The 22,437-nt window shown below is 41.1% G+C and overlaps 1 protein-coding gene across 4 annotated transcripts in view; it reads right to left on the bottom strand.

The window, feature by feature from the left end:
* LBR (lamin B receptor) overlaps nt 1-22,437 on the bottom strand; it is a 92,614-nt gene that overhangs the window by 39,676 nt on the left and 30,501 nt on the right. The window contains exons 1-3 of one of the 4 annotated variants that reach the window (XM_030557421.1): nt 12,265-12,378; nt 4,988-5,167; nt 195-383 (exon numbers count right to left, since the gene is read on the bottom strand). In XM_030557421.1, the coding sequence (XP_030413281.1) occupies nt 195-383; nt 4,988-5,152 (354 nt within the window). In that variant the 5' untranslated portion in view covers nt 5,153-5,167; nt 12,265-12,378. Of the gene's footprint in view, nt 1-194; nt 384-4,987; nt 5,168-9,080; nt 9,730-9,758; nt 10,023-12,264; nt 12,379-22,437 lie in introns of those variants that run through there. The other 3 variants (XM_030557420.1, XM_030557419.1, XM_030557422.1) reach the window with 3 other exon arrangements.

The raw sequence follows: 22,437 nt of genomic DNA, 5'->3' as shown, positions 1-22,437 counted from the left end.
ATAGCAACTGGGAAGGACATTTGTTTCAAACTGTACTATTAATTTTTTCTTTAAACCTAGACACATACCCACAGATCCAAATCTTCAAAGTTTTCACTCCTCTAAAAAAATGTCATTTTAGACTATACATGTTTATAGAACACAGTACATATCAGTGCAAGTAGACAGATCTCAATCAGAAATGAATCCAATACCAGAAGAGTTAAGTTAGTTTCCCGAACTGTTTTCTTTTTCTCATCTCTAAATTCTCTGCTTTGGGAGGAAGAACGACGTTTGCCTTTTGCTGACCGACCAGGAGAACGAGATCTGGATCTGCTACCACTGCGTCTGGAAGGAGAACTTGAGGAAGAATTGCTTTTTCGAGGTTTAAATGATGATACAGACTGAAAGAAACAGGAAACATTAAATATGATTTGTAAAGGTTTTGCTAAATGAAAGAATAAGTTGTCATAAAAATAGAATTAGACAGTAATTTTAGCTGTTATTTCTCAATATATATTTGTACAATTGAAAACATCTAATACCTATAAAAATGTTTAACTATTTGTAGTAAATTTAGGACTCAAAGGGACTCAATTTTCAGCTCTAGCAATTGAGCAGAGACCGTGGTAATGCAAAGCTTCCCTACTCAGCTAACATTCCATAAGACCAAGATGGAGCGACAATCTCATTAGTATTTAGTCCCTATTCTTCCATTTCTGGTTAATACTGAAGCAACTGAGACGAGACAGGCTTGAGTACCTGGTTGCTTCAGGTCTCCTTAACCCTTGCCAAATTTGGGTGCAGACCTGGGTATAGCACAGAGACTGCACTAACAACATTGTAATACATGCTCCTTCTAGCTGCAGTAAAGATCAAGCTGTTCATGTCAGCTGCCTATGATTCCAGTGACTCTTCTAACAATCCCAGAAGCAGTAAACAGGCTGCCCTCTGAGATCTTGTCTCAGATATTGCAGAAAATAATATTTGGAAATTTTCTGTCATCAGTACTCTCTCACTGAGTTCTGCAGAACTCAAACTTGTTTCCCCTGTTGTTCAGTGTGTACACAGGTCCCTGAGGAAAACTGAAATACAGTATTTTCAGCATGCTGATGCACCCAGCTCTATTTCACTGTCATCGGTCCAACCAGTTCTGTTGGATGGCTTCTCCCTGAGATTGTAGAGATTAGAGGTACGGATGAGACCAAGTTGTTGCACTTCAGCAAAGATGCTACACAGGAGAGCTTTTCCCGTCGACAGACGTACCACCTCTCAATGAGGTGGATTAACATGCTGACAGGAGAAGCCCTCCCCTTGACATAGCGCTGTCTACACTAGAAGTTAGCTTGGTATAAATGTATTGCTCAGTGACGTGGATTTTTCACATCCCTCAGTGACGTAGTTATACCCATGTAAGTTTACAGTGTAGACTAGACCTCAGTCTAAAATAAAACTAAGATTATCTGGGTGAAGCAACTATAAAACATTACATGACAACAAATATCTTCCTTTTAATGTAAGGTGTCTACTTACTACTTGTTAAAGTTTGCATTGTGACAGTATGGTTGAATTCCCAGCTACTGCTCAATGATCTTATTAGCAGCTGTGGTGAGGAAGACTCATCTATATCTGACCAGGTGACTTGAAATCACTTCATTCAGATGTGAACTCTGTTACTTCTGCATTTATCACCTAACGATTAGATTATTGCAGTGTGTTTTGCACAGGGCAACACACTTTAAGTCAACCTGGAAACAGAGTGCTGTAGAATGTTGCAGCCAATTTAAAAAGCAGTATTTCTCACTAAGAACACATAACATCAACGTTTCAGGATCCATATTAGTTTCTGGATGAAGTTTAAGATATTGTTTTTCACATATAAAACTGTAAGGATAAAGTTTTCAAAAGCACCTAAGATGGTATGTCTAAAGCTATGTCTATACTACATAGCTTCGAGCGACATGGCTGTGTTGCTAAAGTCACACAGTGTAGCCACTCTTTGTCAGCTCTCCTGCCACAAAACACTTCTACCCCCAATGAGTGGCATTTGCATTGTTGGCAGGAGAGCGCTTCTGCCAACAAAGCGCTGGTCACACTGGTGCCTGTTGCCAGCAAAACGTTTGTTGGAGGGGGCGGGGGAGATTTCTGTCGTTCAATTGCCAGTGTAGACATTACCTCACTCAAATAAGGCTATTTTATGTCAAATCCTAGGGAAGACACAGTAATCTGTAGCTTTCGCACAATTTAGCAGGTTAAAAGTTGGTAGCCTACGCTAACTCAATTTTCTAATTTACATTAAGAAACCACCTGTCTTTGATAATGGTGACAAGGCCATAGTGATTTAGAGGCTAACATCCTACTGACTTTCAGTAAAAATTTAAACATCTAAGTCATTTGGGAACTATTTGGAAATTTTATCCTCAATGGCTTGGGGACCTGCCTACTTGGAAAGCTATTCTTTCCTGTGCTATGCTTCTGCAATTATAGTCAATAGAGGTGCTCAAGTTGGAGGATAGTCGGTATAAAAGGCTGCTGGTAGGACTTTTAAGGTGAGGACATTGCTTTTTAGATTTTTTTGATCAATGTACTGAATATTGTTTTGCTTCAATTTGTTAAATCTAAACCCCACCACTTGGGAGCAAAACTCTATTCAAACACATCCAAGGCCCTCACTGATGACTGAGAAAATTCCCACTCCGTTCTGTGCTCATACAAATCATCTAAGTTTACACAAGGAAGGTAAGGACCTGTAATTCACCAATGTGAAGCTCTGTTATGATAAGCAGATTAAGATTTTAGGTTAACTTAAACAGTATCCTGTTTGTTACCTTTCTTATTCTTACAAACCAGTTGTTTTCAGGGTTCTGTTGCCAGAGGCTCTAACATACAGCAAACAAATTCTTTTAAGATGTATTAAAATGCACATAAAGAAGAGTGTTAAAACATTTTAAAAATAAGTAAACTTTCATTTCAATAGCCTCCCTTATTTCCCATTTGCATAGTCTTTTATAGGGGGAAAACCTTTGCTTGGCAGTGACTAAGATGGCATCAAAGACTCTTTTTATAGCTTTCAGGTTTTGTTTCTCAAATTCAATCCTGCTTCTTCATAAGACGACAGATCATACACACACAGGAGAGGCAAAAAGATGAGTAAAAGATTTTTTAAAAAATACAGCATTTGATATTTGTTCAGTTTCTGGAAAAAATAATCACTTGTACAGTATTTAGCACAAAATTCAAATACCTAATCTGAGGGTAAGACAAATTTTATCCATCACTTTTACTTTGCCCCTGGCATCGCAAAGGGCATATCTGTCGTACTTGGGTAAAACCAACCTAGTTAGACAAGTAGAAAAGTGATAAAGATTATGGAAAAAACTGATTAGGAAGGGACCAGTAGTAGAAATCTTAGATTCTCTTCTCAGGACTTGTTCAGGACACAGTCAAGGAGACGTTAATATCTCTGGTCCCTTCGCTCCACCTGATCTGAACATATTTCAGGATCAGGAAAGAGAGGAGTTTCTTTGTCCCAAGAGTGGTGGTGAAAACCATGACGGTGCAGCAGATTTTTATTCCCTTCATTATCAAAATTACTAAATATTGCTCAGAAAAGCAGTGTTTAGACTAGAGAGCAACTTTGCCCCAAACTGAATGGAACAAGTTTTCACTAGTCCTCATACGCATGCTTCCTATCATTTAAACACGTTTTTCTTTCTAAAAACAACTCTAACCTCATCAGGAGCCATAAGAAACCTCTAACAAACAGATTCTCATATGAACAAAAAGAGTTCACATAATTCCTTTCACTCTTTTGTGTTGAGCAGCGATTTTAAATAACTTGCTTATAAATTTAAATGACCTCTCTTTCATCCACTTTAGACTATTTAAGACTTCAACAAAGAGTACAATTCTACATAATTTCACGAGTTACCACTGGTGGAAACTGAAATGTTGGGGGGTTTCAGGATTTTTTTACCACTATGTCATCTAATCATCCTTGAAATAAGCACCTGATAACACACTGATAAAAATGCCTCATCCAAGTCTATAATACATAACCACAATTTACCATCTCTAGTAGAGAATTCAGAATCCCATTTTTTCTTGTACAACACAGCCAACCACAGAAGACAAGATTGCTATCTAAAAATTAGACCTATCATCTTTCAGATTTTTTTTAAAAAACACCTTTCAAGCCTTTACACATCAAAAAAAACAACACACACACACACACAAAAAGAGAAGGAAGTATACTTCCTTCCATTCTTTTGCAGCTCACATATAAGGGTCAAGATTAAGAAGTATCCTAAAGTACCATCAATTTAAAAACTACATCTAAAAAGGTTGTACCTTCTATCTGTAATACTATAATGGAAGTTTCTTCCTCCCAGTTTACTTTATGCATTTGACAGCACTGTGTGTCTATTCAGTTTTAGCATTCTGCTGATGTCAGCTGACTTCCTGTCTCATGCATTAGCACATGGATATTACATTCAAGGGAAACTCATAGGCAGGCTCTACAGGAAGGCATTCACAAGTAATAGCAACTGAACAAATTTAAGAGGCAAGTAGCAGGTACATGGCACAGAGTAAAGAAGAGAAGGATGGGCCTGAGCATGTATGGTGTTACTCTCATCATCCCTAAGGACTCTACTAGTTGTCACTGGAGCAGAAGACCCTTACAAAAAGAGTGTTTTTTAATTGCTCTGTACATAGTATTTTAAAAAGGGTATTTTAAACAAATTTAGATTTTGTTTTTTTTAATTTTTAAACCTACTTAACATCTAGCTAACAGCTCTGTAGGCAATTCCACAATTGTGTGGTACAGTCCTCTAATGGGAGTTCTATTTGTGGAATACTTGCAGGCCTGGGCCTTCATTGTCAAAAGTTTTTTAGATAGCAAGTTGGATCACGGTTCTTAAAACTTTTAATATAGTACACATTATGAACTTAGTTAAGACTTCAATATGGATTCTAAATATTGTTAATTATACAGATGAACACTTACCCTTATATCGCTTTCCCTCAACTCAAGCTCAGTTCCATCTTTGTATTGAACAGTGTAAAGGTGAGTGAGGTCATTATAGCTAGTTATTTGCACTTCATAATAGAGGACACTTCCTGGCCAACGACCCATCACCACCTCACCAGTCGCAAATCTTCTGTTTGGCATTTTCCAAAAAAAATCCTTAAAAAAAAACAAAAACGGTTTTATATCAAATGACAAATTTAAGCCAGGCCTTCATTCCCACCTTTCTCCCACCTCCAATCTTTTAGTACAGAAGCACAACTGTCATGGCCTATTCTGGAATGCAAAAATAAAACATTCCAAATCTATTGAATCTACATGTGTTATCCATATTATGCACCAAAATAAAATACCTATTTTAAAAGAACATTATTAAAATTGCCAAGTCAAGCACTCAGAATTTAGGAAATACCAGAATTAAGGTTGCTTACGCAACTTTAATCTCTGTCTCCCCCAGAAAATATATTATGATACAGTCCTTAGTAACATGATCATAAACTATTTTTTCCACAAGATCCCTATCTCATTCAATGCACAAGCTAGATGGTACTCACTGAATGAGCATCTATATTATTCTCACTGAATGACATACTGCCTCAAATCTTATTTAATGCACATTATTGAAACTGCTGTGAAGAGAGAATTATTAAAATTTCCTCATGGGTTTTTCTATGGTGTACATCAGTGTTTCCCAAACTTGAGACACCGCTTATTTAAAGAAAGCCCCTGGCGGGCCAGACCGGTTTGTTTACCTGCCGCATCCACAGGTCCAGCCAATCACGGCTCCCACTGGCCGCAGTTTGCTGCTCCAGGCCAATGGGAGCCGCTGGAAGCAGCGGCCAGTACGTCTCTCGGCTCATGACACTTCTTGCAGCTCCCATTGGCCTGGAGCAGCTCAGTGGTTTGAGCATTGGCCTGCTAAACTCAGGGTTGTGAGTTCAATCCTTGAAGGAGCCATTTACAGAACTGGGGTAAAAATCTGTCCAGGGATTGGTCTTGCTTTGAGCAGGGGGTTGGACTAGATGACCTCCTGAGGTCCCTTCCAACCCCCTATGATTCTATGTAATTAGAGACTATATCATAATGCATATACTCCGCCCAAAGGGGCTAAATTAAGGTTGCATAGGCCTTTCTTAATTAAGCCGCCTGAGATATAACCAGATGTTCATTTTGTTTTCTCTCCACTATTCCAACATAGGAGACCATCTGACTGAAGTCCTAGAATAAAACAATCAATTCCAGGACTTTCCTATTCCAGGTAATCTTCACTTTTGTTGAGTTCATGGATGCCACAATCAAGGGAGTTACAGATCCTCTACCTTCAGATTCCAGTTATTTGAATGATAAGTCATGCTAGTAGTATGAGACAAGATCAATTCACCGCACTGCTGTGTAAAGCCAGTGGACAGTGTGGTAAAAAGGTTTATAGGGTTGTCACACTGATCATATGCTTCAAGGGAGGTGGACAGAAAACAGAAGTTCTATTGGCATTGGCAGAACGTGCAAAACCACTCAGTTGCATCCCTGAGAAAGACCAATAAAGGTCAAGTAAAACAGCAGAATAAACAAGGCCACACAAACGCATACTGAGGGAGCCAGAAGAACAAAATATTTAATATGCTGTATCGCTAGGCTGCCCTAAAAGAACGGTTAAACTACATTAATTCCAATACTGTAAATCCAATTTATTTGAAGGTATTGGATTTGTTTTCTGTGTTATCCCACCTCCCACCTCTTTCTGTGAGAGCTCAGGATCCAATGCTGATACCCCAAAAGAGGTGAGAATCTTGAGCAGGGGTAGGCAACCTATGGCATGGGTGCTGAAGGTGGCATGCAAGCTGATTTTCAGTGGCACTCACACTGCCCAGGTCCTGGCCACTGGTCCGGGGGGGTTTGCATTTTAAATTTAGTTTTAAATGAAGCTTCTTAAACATTTTTTAAACCTTATTTACTTTACATACAACACTACTTTAGTTATATATTATAGACTTACAGAAAGAGACTGTCTAAAAATGTATTATTGGCACATGAAACTTTAAATTAGAGCGAATAAATGATGAGTCGGCACACCACTTCTGAAAGGTTGCCAACCCCTGATCTTGAGGATGCTTTCAAATTAGAGAGCCATCAGAACTTTCAGAGCTAGTTAGGAGGCACTGCTACCTCTGGTATTGACTGACACATGCATAAAGTGATCTAGAGAGATAGATGAATATTCAGAGACAACACAACAGGGACACATACAGGAGGCCTCCTGCTCTTCTTACTGACCTGATCTTTGGACTAGCTATGTCATACTTCACATCAGGAGAGAAAGAGGCAGGAAAATGATTTCCAAAAGACCAGGTCTTATCACCAAAATGTTACCCTTACATAACTTAATACCTCCTTGCACTCTTGCTGCTGTGGAGTGCAAAAAGAGTTACAGCCCCTCTGAACCACTGAATGAGCATCCAATAACACTTTCTTCCCTCAGAATCCTTTAGTAGCCCATCTCCCTACCAGGACTGAAGGGAGAAATAAAACTGAAAAAAAACTTTTCCTGTTTGGAAATGTTGGGAGAACTCCAAAGGAACCCACTGCTTTGCCATATTGAGGAGAAACACTGAGGAGAGTTGAACATTTGCGCATTATGCTGTGCATACTAGAAGAGAGAGACAGTTTTTCAGAAGACAGAAGGTGAAGAGAGACTCTATACTTTGAAGATCAGGAAGAACATGCCAGTAGTCATGTCTAATGGAACAGCAGGTATTCACAAAGGAGAAGTTAGTTTTATTTTCAAACCCTCTGTAAAAATAAACTATGACAGATAATTTTAGGATCACCGTTTCCACTGTTTGTCTGCCTGTCTTGAACACGTAAATGCTGGCATCTACCACCATTTTAACCATTGTGTAATCTGGACCTGATTAGGTAAACTGATTAAGTTAAAGTATCAGCAGTCAATGGGACCTTGTCCATACTACTGTTCCCACCATTGCTAACAGCAGTGAACATCTTTAATGAAGAGTGGCTGTCTCTATGCTAGGTTATGTCATCAGTCCTCCTATGGTCAACGTGTACTCTAGCTGCTCTTCAAATTGCCTTTTGCATTTTACAGTTTCACAGTGCAGTTTCCAGGTTATGGACTGTACAGTACTTAAATAATATTTAAATCATCCTTTAGGAAAAGCTCTCCACAATACTCACTAAGGTACAGCTTTCAATGGAAGAAGTGCTTGCAGTGCATAAAGTTAAGCACATATATAAGTTTTTGTACAATTGGAGCCTAGGAGATTATGTTTGCCCATACCATCACTCATACCACTTTCACATTAAATCAAGAAAAACTGAATACAAAAAGTTCAGGGTATCATCATTATACTTACAATCTAGAATTATTTGTATAGTGCCAATGTAAGGATTTGATTAGGAAGAATGGAATAAGCAAGTTAACTGTTTAAGAACTAAGAGGAGTAAAACCCTTTTTAAAAATCAGATTATACATGTTTACATATAGTTTAACACACTTACAAAACTTGGAAAATAAAATGTGTTTGCAAGCAAACATAAATAGGCTTAGAGCAAAAACAAAACAATATTTTGATCTGACTTTAACTATCCTTATATTAAGTATACCAAAAGAGTATAGTAAATAGTTGGGTGTCAAAAAAAAAAAAAAATTTAGTGTGACTACCACAGAAGTATTTTGCATAGTATCTTTCAAACCAGCCTTAGCCAAAAAAATTAATATATATTACCTAATTTCTTGCCAGTGTTAAGAAAAAGAAGAAAAGACAACACCACCACTCCATCTTCCTATTTCTATACAGCATTTACATTTTAAATTGAAAAACAACTGACAAAGACCATCACTGACAACTACTAAATACCCAACTGAAGAGAAAATCTGTCAGCCTTTGCAAAGCAAATCTTGAAGCTATTAGAGAAGAAAATGTGCATTCGTCCCCTTTAAATATACTTTCAACCAGAAGCATTCACAATGGAGGGAAAAAGTCTTCCCATTTAACTTGATAGAAACGCTTCAATGATAAATGGCTTGAGCTCGCCCTGGAAATGCAACAGATCTCACGTTTGTTTGGGGATCGGGAATCCTCCCCGGCAGTGCGAGTAACGAGAGTGAACGGTGAAGAGGAAACGATCCCGTGACCATCAATTTCCTCTTCAGCCTCCCGCAGCCCCGGTTTTGCGCGCGATGTAAAGTCTCGCTCGTTGGTTTCGCAGCGTTCCGCGCGCCCCAGGCCTCAGCCCGCCCGCGCCTCGCCAGTTAGCCCGGAAGAGGCGAGGTACTCAGTCGTCGTCCGGCTCTTTCGCAGGGTGTAGGGGGCATGTCCCCTCGGACACCGCCGCGCCCCAGAGGGCAGCCGGCCAGTCTCGCGCGCTGGGCAGGGCCCTACACGCCGGTTTTCATGGACGCTTCAGGTCGCGGGGCTCCCTCGCCACGAGCCTCCCCCCGTTCCTGTCCGCCCCCCGCCGTGTAGAAAGGAGGCGAGGGCGGATAACGGAACCTGTCACCGCCCGCTCGGAGATGCGAACGCCGCTGGCGGGATGTTAACGAGCGAGAGAGGTCGGGGACGGAGCAGTTTAACACCAGCCCCCAGAAGCAGAGAGAGAAAGGTCTCGGCACCGCGATGTCCCGCAGCGTGGGGGAGGGGAATGGAGGAAGCGACTGGACGGTGCCCTTCCTCCCGGGAAAGCCGCTGAGGGGGTGTGTCCTGGTCCCCGGCTGCCCTCAGTCCCAGGTCCTTACCTGGGCTGCCGCCCCCACCTGGCCTGGCCGGAATCGCCTCTGCGACACAGCAGGAGCCGGAGCGGAGCGTCTACGAGCTACGAAAACCACTACCCCGAGCGACGGTTACAGGGCCGCTGGCGCGCGAGGCTTCGGCCGCAGCCCCGCCCCTTCCTGCAAGCTGTTGGGCGCCAACAGTCCCCATTGGCCAGGTCGCCGGGTTTGAATCGCGACCGAGACGCGGAATTGGCTACGAGTCGGTGGCGCGTTCCATCCTTTTGTGCCCCTGTCGGGCCCTCCGAGTGACTGAGCTGCCCCAGGCCAGCCGGGAGCTGCATGTCCGAGTTCGTCCCCGCGCCTCGGGGAAGGAAAACTTCAGCCTCGCTCATCGGGACGCTCAAATCCTAGCCCCTCCCCCGGGCTCTGCCTTATTAGGGGGGTGGAGGAAACAGATTCCTGTCCAGAGCACCAGACCCCCCCCCCCCTTTCCCTCATTGAAGGGGACCTCTTCTGTCAGAGCAACCACTTGCCACCGTGGTTGCCAATCCTCCAAGACTGGCCTGGAGTCTCCAGGAATTAAAGATATGGACATGTGATCAAATCTCTAGGAATACATCCAACCAAAATTGCCAACCCTACCTGCAACTAACCAGGGGAAAGGGAAATGGAGACTGACTCAGGGAGGAGAGAGGAGACACCTAAACAGCTGAAAATGGTTTAACTAGTTGACAAGCACTTACGCTGCTTGCAGAGGTATTTTTTATGTCAACTCTGGTCAGCAATTAAGCCTCTTCACCATATACATGTCCGCAGCACACTTCTATGGAGACAGCTGTGCAGCTGCAGCACTGTATGTAGGACATAAGACAACTGTTCCTGTTCCCTGGAGACAAAGAGTAGATCAGGCCTTTTACATGTAAAGAAAAAAACCCCACACAGACAAATCTGAAATCATAGATCATTAGGGTTGGAAGGGACCTCAAGAGATCATTAAAGTCCACCCCCCTGCTTAAAGCAGGACCAATCCCCAAATGGCCCCCTCAAGCATTGAACTCACAACTCTGAGTTTAGCAGACCAATACTCAAACACTGAGCTATCCCTCCCTCCTAAGATGGTTTGCTCATCTGCACTAGCATTATTCCAAGTACTGATTTAGGGGTATCAATTGCTGACAATTTTTGACAGCAACAGGTTCATTTCCCCAAACAGAGCTTGGCCTATTCTCCACTAATGTTCCAAAACATAAGATTGACAAGCATTTTACTAATAGGTTTTATAAACATCCTCTGATGATGGACAATCTCAGCACATGCGAAAAAGTCACAAAGACATCATGCTAAAATAGTTTACGTCAAGTTAAAGCTTGTGGAAGGGTTCCAGTAAAGGAACACAAGGTTTGGGATGGAATACGGTTTCAGGGAAAGCTCTGGAATAGTGCTGTATATGACACTTATTTTAGCTCCATATTTAACTCCATTTTGTACAGCCTTTGTAGTAAACACTTTTCTAAACAGTTAGTACATCACAGCAGCAGATGGAAGTACATCCAAAGTTCTGACTCACAGAACCAAGTTTGAGGACTGTATAGAGGTTATAGGCATTAATTCATCTAGGTTTTTATTTACCACTCAGTCATGTGGTAACTTCCTAATCCCGGGAGCTCTACTTTTTGGAAACTAATACCTCATAAAATAGTACACAAGAAGGTATACGTGTCATGGCAGTATCTAACTAGTCTCATTTAATCACATTGGTCTGTGGGCTGCAACCATAATAAGTTCATCAAGTATCATGAGAATTGGCAATACTGTCTAAAGTTCAAGTGATACTAAACACTATATTGAGACAGTGATCAGACACACAATTTTGTCTAAAGATCACAATATTGGAAACACCTGAGTCTTGTCTGCATTACAACTATAGTGGAGCTGCATGTGTGGTGAATTACAGGCACACAATTTTTTAAAGAAAAAAAAACACGCCATCATCTGTAGGCAAACACTTTTCACAAAGCAATCACTTCATATTTGACCTCTCAGTCCTCATCCTCAAAGGATACCTGCACTACACCTCTTAGTTCCCAATCTCGTCTTTTGAACCCATAACTCTACTGGACCCTAAAAACCACACACGTAACAAGAACTGGTTTTATGGCCCATTATAACAACTTGTAACACACCCTGCTGCCCACTATTCCACTTGATTTGAAGTGGTCCCCTAGAGCATGTGTGAATCCCTTATGCTTAACAATATGTCCCACTTTGTATTTAGCTTGGACTCTCTAATTTCCTTCTCCAGATCTGAAGAAAAGTTCTGTGAAGCTCAAAAGCCTGACCTTTCCACCAACAGAAGGTGGTCCAATAAAGATATTATCTTACCCCACCCCAACCACCTTGTTTAACTACACAGTTTGACAGCCTAAAGGCCAAAAATACAATTTTCTCTCCCTTCATTTCCATCTGCAGGAACTGGATATTTTTAATGAATATTATTGCACGTAGGCTAAGCCAAAGAATATAAATTTACCTCTAAAGAAGCTGAGGTTTTTAGTCATGCTGCTTCTCTTCCAGGAGTTCCAGGTTCATGGGCATTTGGTGCAAAGACTCTGTCACCAATGCACATAATACTCCTGAGGGCATTCTATGGCAAAAAATTAAAAATTCTGCGAACAATATTTTAAAATTCTGCAAACATTGTCAAATAAATGTGGAGGCTCCAGCGTGGCATTGGGGAGCACAGGCCACTTGCTGCACAGAGATGGGAGATAGCTTTGCAGCCCCCCTCCTGGGACATGGAGTAGTGGTGAGGCTGCACCCAACCCTGATACAGCACAAGGACCGGGCCTGCCCCAGAAACACCCCAGAGCCCTGCCCCTCTGCCAAGTGCACTAGGTGTGGGAAGGCAGTCTCAGCAAGGGAGGATCCAAGTGTGGAGAGATCCAGGTATGGGTTGAGAGCATTCTGTGTGGGACAGTCTGGCTGCAGGCAGCTCAGTGGGGGATCCGGGTGTAGGGGGGGATCTGGATGAACAGGGGCTTGCTGGGGGGTGTCCAAGTGTAGGTGGTCGGGCTCAGAAGGGGAGATCTGAGTGTGGAGTGAATAGAGTTCAACACAGGGATCTAGCTGTGGGGGACTCAGCAAGGGGGTCCAGATGCAGAGGGAAAGGGTCTCAGTAGGGTGGGGATCCAGGTGCAGCTAGTTAGGGCTTGGTATGGGGGGATCCAGGTGCAGGTGGTGAGTCGGGGTGATCCAGAGTGGGCTCATCAGGGGAGTTCTGGGTGCCAGGAAGGGGTGAGGCTCAGCAGGAGGTGTGTGTATGAGGGAGTCTGGATGCACGGGGGATGGGGAAGCAGCTCCCTGTAAAGGGATCCCTTCCTCTGCATCTGAGGAGGAGCGATGGGTGCAGGAAGCGAAGGGGTGGAGAGAGACTTTGCAGAGCTTCCTACAGCTGGGGGAGGGTCTGACCCAGTCCCGGATGCCATGCAAGGCAAGAGTAAATTCCATCCTGCCCAACCCAGCTGAGACTAGCAGCTGAGCCTGGCACAGGGTAGGAGCCACCAGCCGTGTCTTCCCCAGTCCCACCCCTGCCACACAGTGATTTACCTCTCTGCTGTCTGCCCTGGGCACTCAAAACATACTGCTGGGGAGGGTCACATGATGGCTTTTCTAGCTTCCCTTTGCTTTCCCATCAGAAAGTCATTTTTCTGCAGGGAAACAAAGAAATCTGTGTGAACATAAATTCTACACATGCACAGTGGCGCAGAATTCTCCCAGGAGTAACATAATATTGACCTTTGAGGTTGACATCTCCATTGTTTCAGGGGACTGTAGCTGCCTTGGGGGATGAAGATCTGTGTAAAGTGATACATTTTGACTTATTTCATGAGTGATTTTGAATGTCAAAATCACAGCCTTGATTTCGACGCATCATATGACAAGGAGCCAAAGAGGAAGTGTGAATCACACATTATTTCCTGCTTTTTAAAATACTTCTATCTTTCTTGGGGGGAAGGGGCATTGTCATATGTGGGGGTGACAACGTAAGAATTATAATTATACTAGTTCATATTTTACTTTTTAAGACATCTACTGTTGGATTAGTACCTTTCACCAAGGATCCAGAAGCACTTTATTTAATATTAAGATTTGCGACATCCCTGTAATGTTGAAAAGAAATACAGAACCCACTTCACTTAACCACCAGAAAGCAAACATCTTTTAGATTAAACGCAGTAGACTATAATATTTTTGAATGTCACAAACAATGAACAAGATATATATACAGATTATGTATTTAAAATTTATAATAATTGGTGGTATCCCTTTAAACCATCCTGACACGAGAAAGTATGTGAGAATGACTGGCATATTTTGAAATCAGGAAACCTAAGCAATAATATTTCTTGTAATCTGCACAGAAATATATTGTGGAAAGATAACATAAATGCACTGGGTAATTTCTCAATAAAAATAAAACGCAAGTTAGTTTTTTATTTCCACCAATAAGGCAAATGATTTATCTATTTTACCCATGCTCATTTAAAATTAATTTAATACTGTTGTAAGTATTTGGATTAAAAACCTCAAAGTCTTCTCTTCATCCATAAAATACTCAATAGTCACTGGCAATGCAAGCTCCCCTTCACTGTCCTGCCAAAGTACCTCAACTCTGTCCTGGAGAATTGACATGACAGGGAGTTTATTTGCTTTTGTGATGTAAATAGTATCCACTAAAGGACTGACAACCCCATCCATGTAAAAACCATGAGTTAGGCTCCCAGAAATCATGTGACTATCTTAAAATTTCTGAGATTCTAAAATTAATACATTGTGGGTTGCTTTTATTTCTTTTCTGATTTTAGAGACTTGGGGGTTTGTTTGCAAGATTTTCTCTGCAGCTCTGACAGCTAGAAATGTACAGGTTTAAAAATAAATTAACAGAGACTCTCACCTAATCACATCAGTTGGAGCTTTAAGAATAACACTAAATATTGTGTGACTCTTAATAAAATTGTGAGAGTTAGGAACACTTCACTATGAACTGAACTGAGACATCATTTGTAACAAACCAATAGTGTGAGTGTAGTATCATGTATGTTGGAATATACAATTCAAAAATGTCACTGTGTTGGTAATAAATCATACATCTGTCCATAAAGGATGACAATATACAAGATGATGACTTATGCAACTAATCAATAAAACACAATTTTCAAGTTGCCTATTTCATTGTAATACTCATTTTGCAGTCACCTATATATATTTAATACTGTGTGAACTGTGACTATTACACTTATAAAACTTGAAATTCACTTTAAGCTCAAATATTCATCTAAAGTTTGCTTTTCACAGATATTCACATTAGTAAATCTCAGAAGCCTTAACATTCACAGAAACCAAATGTGAAAGTTAAATTTACTTTCATATTCAAATGAAGATTTGCAATTAATGTTTTCCACTGTATGCTCAGCTCTGCCCTTAACTTTCCAATTCTCCAAGGCAAAGGAAATCTTGGTGCTAATACCAACCCAGAAAGTTTATTTTTTATTCAGCTTTCTTACTAAGAAGAACAAACACCAATTTGTATTTTCTGTAACAAAATGCCCTTTGTGTTCATTTTATTTTCCACTATATAAGCTATTAAGAGGCTTCTAAATTAAATCAGGCACATAACTGAACTGGACTCAATGTCACAAAATCATGTTAGAGTACAGATTTGCAACAATCCAGTTAGTACAAATTTGCTCTTTTTAAGACATGTTTCTTTTTGACTGACTGACATTAGATAGATCTTACTGCAAGGAGCAGAGCAACTGAAGCACATTTCTGACCTCAAGTGGGAATTTTGTTTCTGAATAGTAATCCAATATTGCACAGTTTACAGTGATAATCTATTAGGGCTTGTTATCAGGCGTACAGCTTGTATATTTAAACAAAGAAAGATCCAATTCATGCTTACAGAGAGCCAACTTTATTTTACTAGTGATAAAGGCATATAATTAATGTGTCTAACTATGTAGGCTTTCAACTGTAATCTCATTTGGAGAATAAATATGCTTTCATAGTGAAACAGGGTCTTTTGGAGTTGTTTGTCAAACCCGGATTACAGAGCTTGTAATTTGACAACTGAGGGTTTATTTACAAAACTCAGCCAATGTACTTGCCAGTATGGATGTTAAATTAAGTGGCCATTTCAGATTAGTAATCTAAAATGATCCAATAATGTTTTAATAATTAAAACATCACAAACTTGAAAACTAGTAAATTAAAAAAGGCTAAAATACTTTCCCCGAGCCCTCCGCAAATATATGTGGCTTTACAATCAAATTTTTCTATTTTCTTTTTATAAATGAAATCTCTCTCTCCTGTTGCCTAACTCACCCAAATAGGGGAAAGTGGCAGACTATATACAAAATAAACAAACAGGAAAAAGTATTGTTTTTCCTCTAATCACTTTCATTTTAGTAACTGCAGGTATTGATTGTAACAATCATAGATAAATATTTTCAGACAGATATGGGATATTTAAAAGGTCTATGTCCCTTAAAGAATCTGAAACTGCAAAGTAGGAATGTGCTTGAAGCTGCAAATCTGTAGATCTTGAGCAGGGGATCTCAGTTCCTGCTTCCAAAGCAGTATGGCTCGGATCAAGCTTTGCCCAAGATTTTCTCCTCTGGCTGTTGCTCCGTAACTGCCCCTCATCAATGGGGCAAAATCTACTTCAAATAATGTTAATAAGTGAGGATTAACTGAGGCAGAGACTTCCCACAAAGTCAAGGCGATGGTGAGAAAACAATGCTGGTGAGCAGTAGTGTCACTGTCCCCATTATCCTTGCCCGCAAGGAGAAGCATCTGCATATTCAAAGGAAGTGCCTCAGCAGAAGAATGCTTTAAAAGGAAATTAAACAATAGATCCCAATTCTCCTTAGTAGAGGCGGTTTGCAAAAGGCTATGTCTGAGGTTAAGAGGAAATATAAAAGTGATGGACTATACTAGGAATTTCATGTGGGTAGTTACATCTGGGCACCATATGTTGCACTGTTATCTGGTTCACTTCCGCATGTAATTTAAGATGTGTGTTTAAATCTATAAAGCCCTACATCATGCCTGAAGACCTAACTACTTTAGGCCCTATGCCTGCAAACATGGTATTCCCATGCTTAAATGTACATTTGAGTAGTCCCATTTACTTCAATTACACTGAATATGTGCACAAAATTAAGTATGTGCAAGTTTGAATTACCAGGGCCTTATAGACTGCTTTTCCCCACAGTATGCACCCACTCAAGAGCAGAGTTCAGCCCATGCATTCTCAGTTAACAGTCCCAAGATTTAAAATTCAGAGGCTGGCGGCAATGTATTTTTGGTGAACAATCCGTAACTCTGGAACTAGCTTCCCTTGTCTGCCAGAGCCTGAATTTGATGAACTTCAGGAGCCCCTAACTGTTTATCCATGCCCTTGCCTGAGTAAGGGTTTGAATGGAAGGTACTTTTTGTAACTGACTTGGCTAGAGACAAAAAGAAAAGAAATAAGAATGGTGGGGAGAAATAGGAGGGCATTGGGGAAGGGGGCACACACAGAGCCCCTGGCATGGGCTAGTTCATTTTTCATCCTTTATGTTGGTGGTCTACTTTTACCATTTCACTTACTTTGAAAAATGAAACTATTCTAATTAGTTTATGGTAAATTTCTCACCTTGGTTCTTATGTTCTAACATAAATCAAAACGCTGTGTTTGATTTACAGTTCTGACAGAGGAAAGTTTAAATACTTCTTTAAAAAAAAATTACAAGGCCAGGGTGGGCAGGGGGAAGGGCAAAAGCTTACTGAAAACATTTCTGGAAAATTTTTTAATATTTTGCATCAAAACTACTTTGCGTGTCAGTTAAAGAGAAACTATTAATAGAGTAGAAAAAAATTGTTAGTAAATATTCTGAAGGTTGATCTTTAACTTTTTAAAAATTATTAATAGGAAAACTGCCAACAAATTAGAGTATTCTTTTGGGAGAGAACATGGTCTTGTAGTTAGGATAGAACAAAAAGGCAGGACTCCTACCTCCTATTTCTAGCTTTGCCACTAATTTATTTTGTGATGCTGGGCAAGTCATGGGGTCACAAGCTGAAGATACAAATTAATAAATACATTTTACTTTTTACTCAAGCAAAGCTCCTATTCAGTCACCTAGTGTTCAGTTGTTTCCCCAGACTGTGCCTCAGTTTCTCCATTGAAGGGGCATATAAATAATCCCTTTCTACCCACCAAGACTATTGTGAGGTCAAATTAAGTGATTATAAAACACTTTGAGATTCTCTGGTAAAAAGTGCTATAAAAGAATTTCAAGAGCATTACACAATTATTCAAAATATATAGAAGTACATAAGATACACAATCATATAAAAGATAACTTAGTTTCACTGACTGTGTTAAATATATGCAAAATATATCTAAATAAACCCTAGAGAATCCCCCCAACCTGGACCTTTTCCTCTATCTTTTAGCAGGATAACTAATGTTAAAAAAACAGAACAACAAACACATTTTAATATAAAAAGAAATTTGCCAAACAATATATGCAACAAAAAGTGAAGAGAGAGAAATATAATATTTAAACTTTATACTAATATTTGAGGCATGGAACACTTACCGCACATTGAACTAACAAGGAAGAGCTACTCATAATTCTACAAAATTTCCTTTGCTTGGGGCTGTTCCTGCAATATTTATTACTCCTTTTTCCTTACAGAAGGACTCAGCCCTTTAATCCTCATTCAGACCTTTGCAATTGAAACTAAACCCAGTTGCATGCACTCTCAGGCCTGGTCTACACTAGGGGGTGGGGTTGATGTAAGATACACAACTTCAGCTATGGGAAGGTATTCCTGTAGCTGAAGTCGACATATCTTATTTCGATTTACCTCCCGCCCTCACGGTGTGCGATCGACGGCTGCGGCTCCCCCGTCGATTCTGCTACTGCCGCTCGCAGTAGTTCGAGGAGTTCTGGAGTTGACGAGGAGCGCGTTCGGGGATCGATATATCACATCTAGATGAGATGTGATATATCGATCCCCGATAAATCAATCACTACCCGCCGATCCAGCAGGTAGTCTGGACTACCCTAAGTATCCAATTTACTTTGATTTTCTCTTTCCCACACTCATGAAGTGACATACCTAGCAGCCAGCCCTTGTATCAGTGAACACAATTCTTTCTTTGTATGATAGTGTAATGTTTCATTTTTTCTTTCAAAAAACAAATTTTCATGATGATCCTTTCTTGTGTATTTTCCCATTGTCCTATCCTCTTTTTAAAGATTTCTGTATTAAGATTTTTTTTCCTCTCACTTGAAAATGATAAATAAATGTTATGGAACAGACAAATAACTTTGCAAAGGTACTCACTAGTCCAGTCAGAGACAGGATACTGGACTAGATAGACCTCAAGTCTGATTCACCATGCCAATTCCCATGTTCCTATTATTTCTCCATTTTAAAGCCAGGGAAAGTGAGGCAAGAGAGGATTTATTTACCCAAGATCACACAGAGAGCCAATGACAGAGCAAGGAATGCAATCCACATATTATAATTCTCAGTCTCATGCCCTGTCCAACAGACTGTATTCCTCCCCCCCCTTCACAATTGGGACTACACAGGCTGGCCCCCCGACCACATAGAGCCCCATGGATTTCAGTGGGGCTCCAGGCAGGCACAGGAATTCACCTGCCCAACACTGATTGCAGGGTCAGCTTTGTGCATGTGCCGCCTCTATTAACAGCCTGCAGGAACTCCAAAAACAACATGCATAGAGATGAAAACCAGTGAGAATTATTAGAAATTTTAAAATATAGATACACAGAAAACAAAGGTATCTGATTTATATCTACACACACTAAAATGAATACACCTGAACTTCAGGGAAACGCAGATCCAGATCAGAGCTTTGCAATTCAGGGTCTCATCTTTGATACACAGCTCAGTGTTCAAAATTGTACATCTGATTAATTGAAAAATCATCACACTATGTAGCTTCTGTGTTGCAGATCACACAGCAAGCAGATCACACAGTATGTTGGCTTTCTGTGCAGCTTATCATTCATGATAATGGGATTTCTCACTTGCATCAATGCTACTGATGTTTGTTAAGCAATATTTTTATCTAAAAATGTCACTTTGAACGGTGGGAAAGGTTTATGAATAATACTAGAGGAAGGAAGAAACTATCATGAAAGGGCAATCTTTGGCTGCTAATAAGGGAACAGGAAAGGCGACCCACTCCATAAAACAATCTAGGTGAAATTCAGCTCACCCCCAAAACCTTGAGAGATTGAGCTTTATGTGGATGAAGCACATGGAGGCTGCAAGCAAAATCCCTTAGCAGCCACTGCTCCACTCTATCTGTTTAAATAACACCTACAGCCCATCTGTGCCAATTGTGTGGGGCTCTGGGGACAATGGGGACTTGTCAATACTTGGGATTTTACCCACTGGTGACCAGCCATTGATGCAGGTGCACCTGTGCAAATCTCTATTGTAGACGAGCTGCTCTGCTATAAATCACAATTCATACTGGTGCAGCTACAGTGATGGCTGGCCACAAATGGGTGAAATCCCCAGTGTCTGCCGTGGCTTAGCCTGACTACACTGGATATTTGCACAAATGCAATTATATTAGTAGCTGGCCACCAACAGCTATAACCAGGGCAAATCGCCATATCTGAATAATCACAGATTCTCTGACTTTTTCTCTTATCTGTCGCCATTACTATACAGGGGGTCAGCAGAGATCCTCTCTGTGATGTACATGCATTACGGAACTCACGTATAAAGCTAATTAATTGGCAGATGCTCCCACACTGCCCCATTACTGTGCATTAGTGAGGTGGAGGCCTTCCAAGGCATATCCACATTAAGGTGTATTTCACCTATGCACTAATCTACTGGTTAAAAAAAGGCAGTTCTTTATGTCTTTATTTTATCATAGATATTTCCCAAAACAACTTTTTTAGTTGTTTTTTTAAAATGCTTATTATGCACTCATTCATAATAGGTTTCATCTCAAACAATTTAACCTGCTTCTGGAGGTACTGAGCTCCTTGTGATAAAGCAGGAATATATTTTAATGGTAGCAAGGTTTCAGTGACATACCCATGACAGCTACCTATTGAAAAGCAGAAGTTAATACACTGTTACATAGTAAATTCAACAGAAGTTAAAAGAATGCAGTGAAATACTTTTGTAAGCATTGTTTTAAATCCACATATCATTGGACAAGGAAGGCAAGGGTCTCCAGGGAAGAAGAGGAGAAAAGAGGGACCTAAGAGAGAGCTGAACTGTAGTACCTCATGCTTTGTCTGCTGATGGTTTCTGTAGAGCCCAAGAGCTGGTCTACACTAGAAAGTTAGGTTGACATAACTATGTCTCTCAGGGGTGTGAAAACCCACAGAGACATAGTTAAGCCAACTTAGGGCTCGTCTACACTGCAAAGTTGTCGACAAAACTTTTGCCTTTCACAGGTACTTTAACCCCCCACCCTCCCAAGATAAAAGTTTTGCAGACACAAGTGTCAGTGTGAACGTAGCTTTGTGTAATGACAAAGTGCCGACAAAGTACCGAAAAAGAGTGTTTATACACGCTGACTTTTAGCAACAAGGCCTGGTCGTTAAAAGCTGCGTAGACAAGCCCTTAAACACCAGTGTTGACAGCGCTAGGTCGACATAAAAATTCTTTTATTGACCTAGCTACTATGTTTACTACATCGCTGTGGTAAGTGTCTACACTACAGCAGCACAGTCGCAGCTGTGCCACTGTAGAGTTTCTAGTGTGGACATATTCTAGGGGAACAAAAGAGGGAGGGGGAAAATTGAGTACATCATTCCTCTCATTGGATACATAGGTTGGAAACCAGGCGCTCGCTTTTTCCTTTGCCTGGGGGTCCTCAACCCTCGCTCAGCCATAGGCCCTGCCCCCACTGCACTCCACTCCTTCCCTCAAACTCCCACCTTGCCCTGCCTCTTTCCACCCCTGCTCTGCCCCAGACCCCATTCCCACTCCACCCTTTCCCCCAAGCCCTTACCCGTGGCCCCTTCGTGCGCAGTTCCATCCCCTACCCCAAGCGCACCATGTCCCCATTCCTCCCCCTCCCTCCCAGTGCCTCCTGCGTGCCATGGAACAGCTGATCGCAGCAGGCGGGAGGTGCTGGGACGGAGGGGGAGGAGTTGATTGGTGGGGCTGCTGGTGGGCAGCAGGTGCTATGGGGATGGGGGGAGCTGCTGCTGATAGGTGCTAAGCACCTGCTAATTTTTTAATGTGGATGCTCAAGCCCTGGAGCACCCAGGGAGTTGGTGGCTATAGTTGGAAATATAACTGCAGCTGCTTCGTTCTGAAATTCTTTGGCAGGCCTTGGGTTGTGCCTGCCAGTTGCTCTCTCTTGTGTTTGAATTTAGTACATTAATATGTTATGCGTTAAAAGGTGTCATCCATCAGCATAACAGAGTTTATACATTCAAACATTTTCTGCTCCTCATGTGCCCACTTTTCTATATTGAATCTATATTATGTTGGACCTTGGACCCAGATCCATAAACCAATGGGATTTATGCTTAATGTGCCACCATGTAGACTGATCTTGGGGAGTTTCCTTATAACTCGGTCTAAACCCAACTCTATATTTCAGTACCTTTTTCGAAGCTTAAAAGTTTCTCTA

This window comes from Gopherus evgoodei, chromosome 3, assembly GCF_007399415.2.
Source record: "Gopherus evgoodei ecotype Sinaloan lineage chromosome 3, rGopEvg1_v1.p, whole genome shotgun sequence".
Classification (NCBI taxonomy): domain Eukaryota; kingdom Metazoa; phylum Chordata; order Testudines; family Testudinidae; genus Gopherus; species Gopherus evgoodei.
Note: the sequence above shows the minus strand (reverse complement) of the source record. Positions and strands in the feature narration are given on the sequence as shown.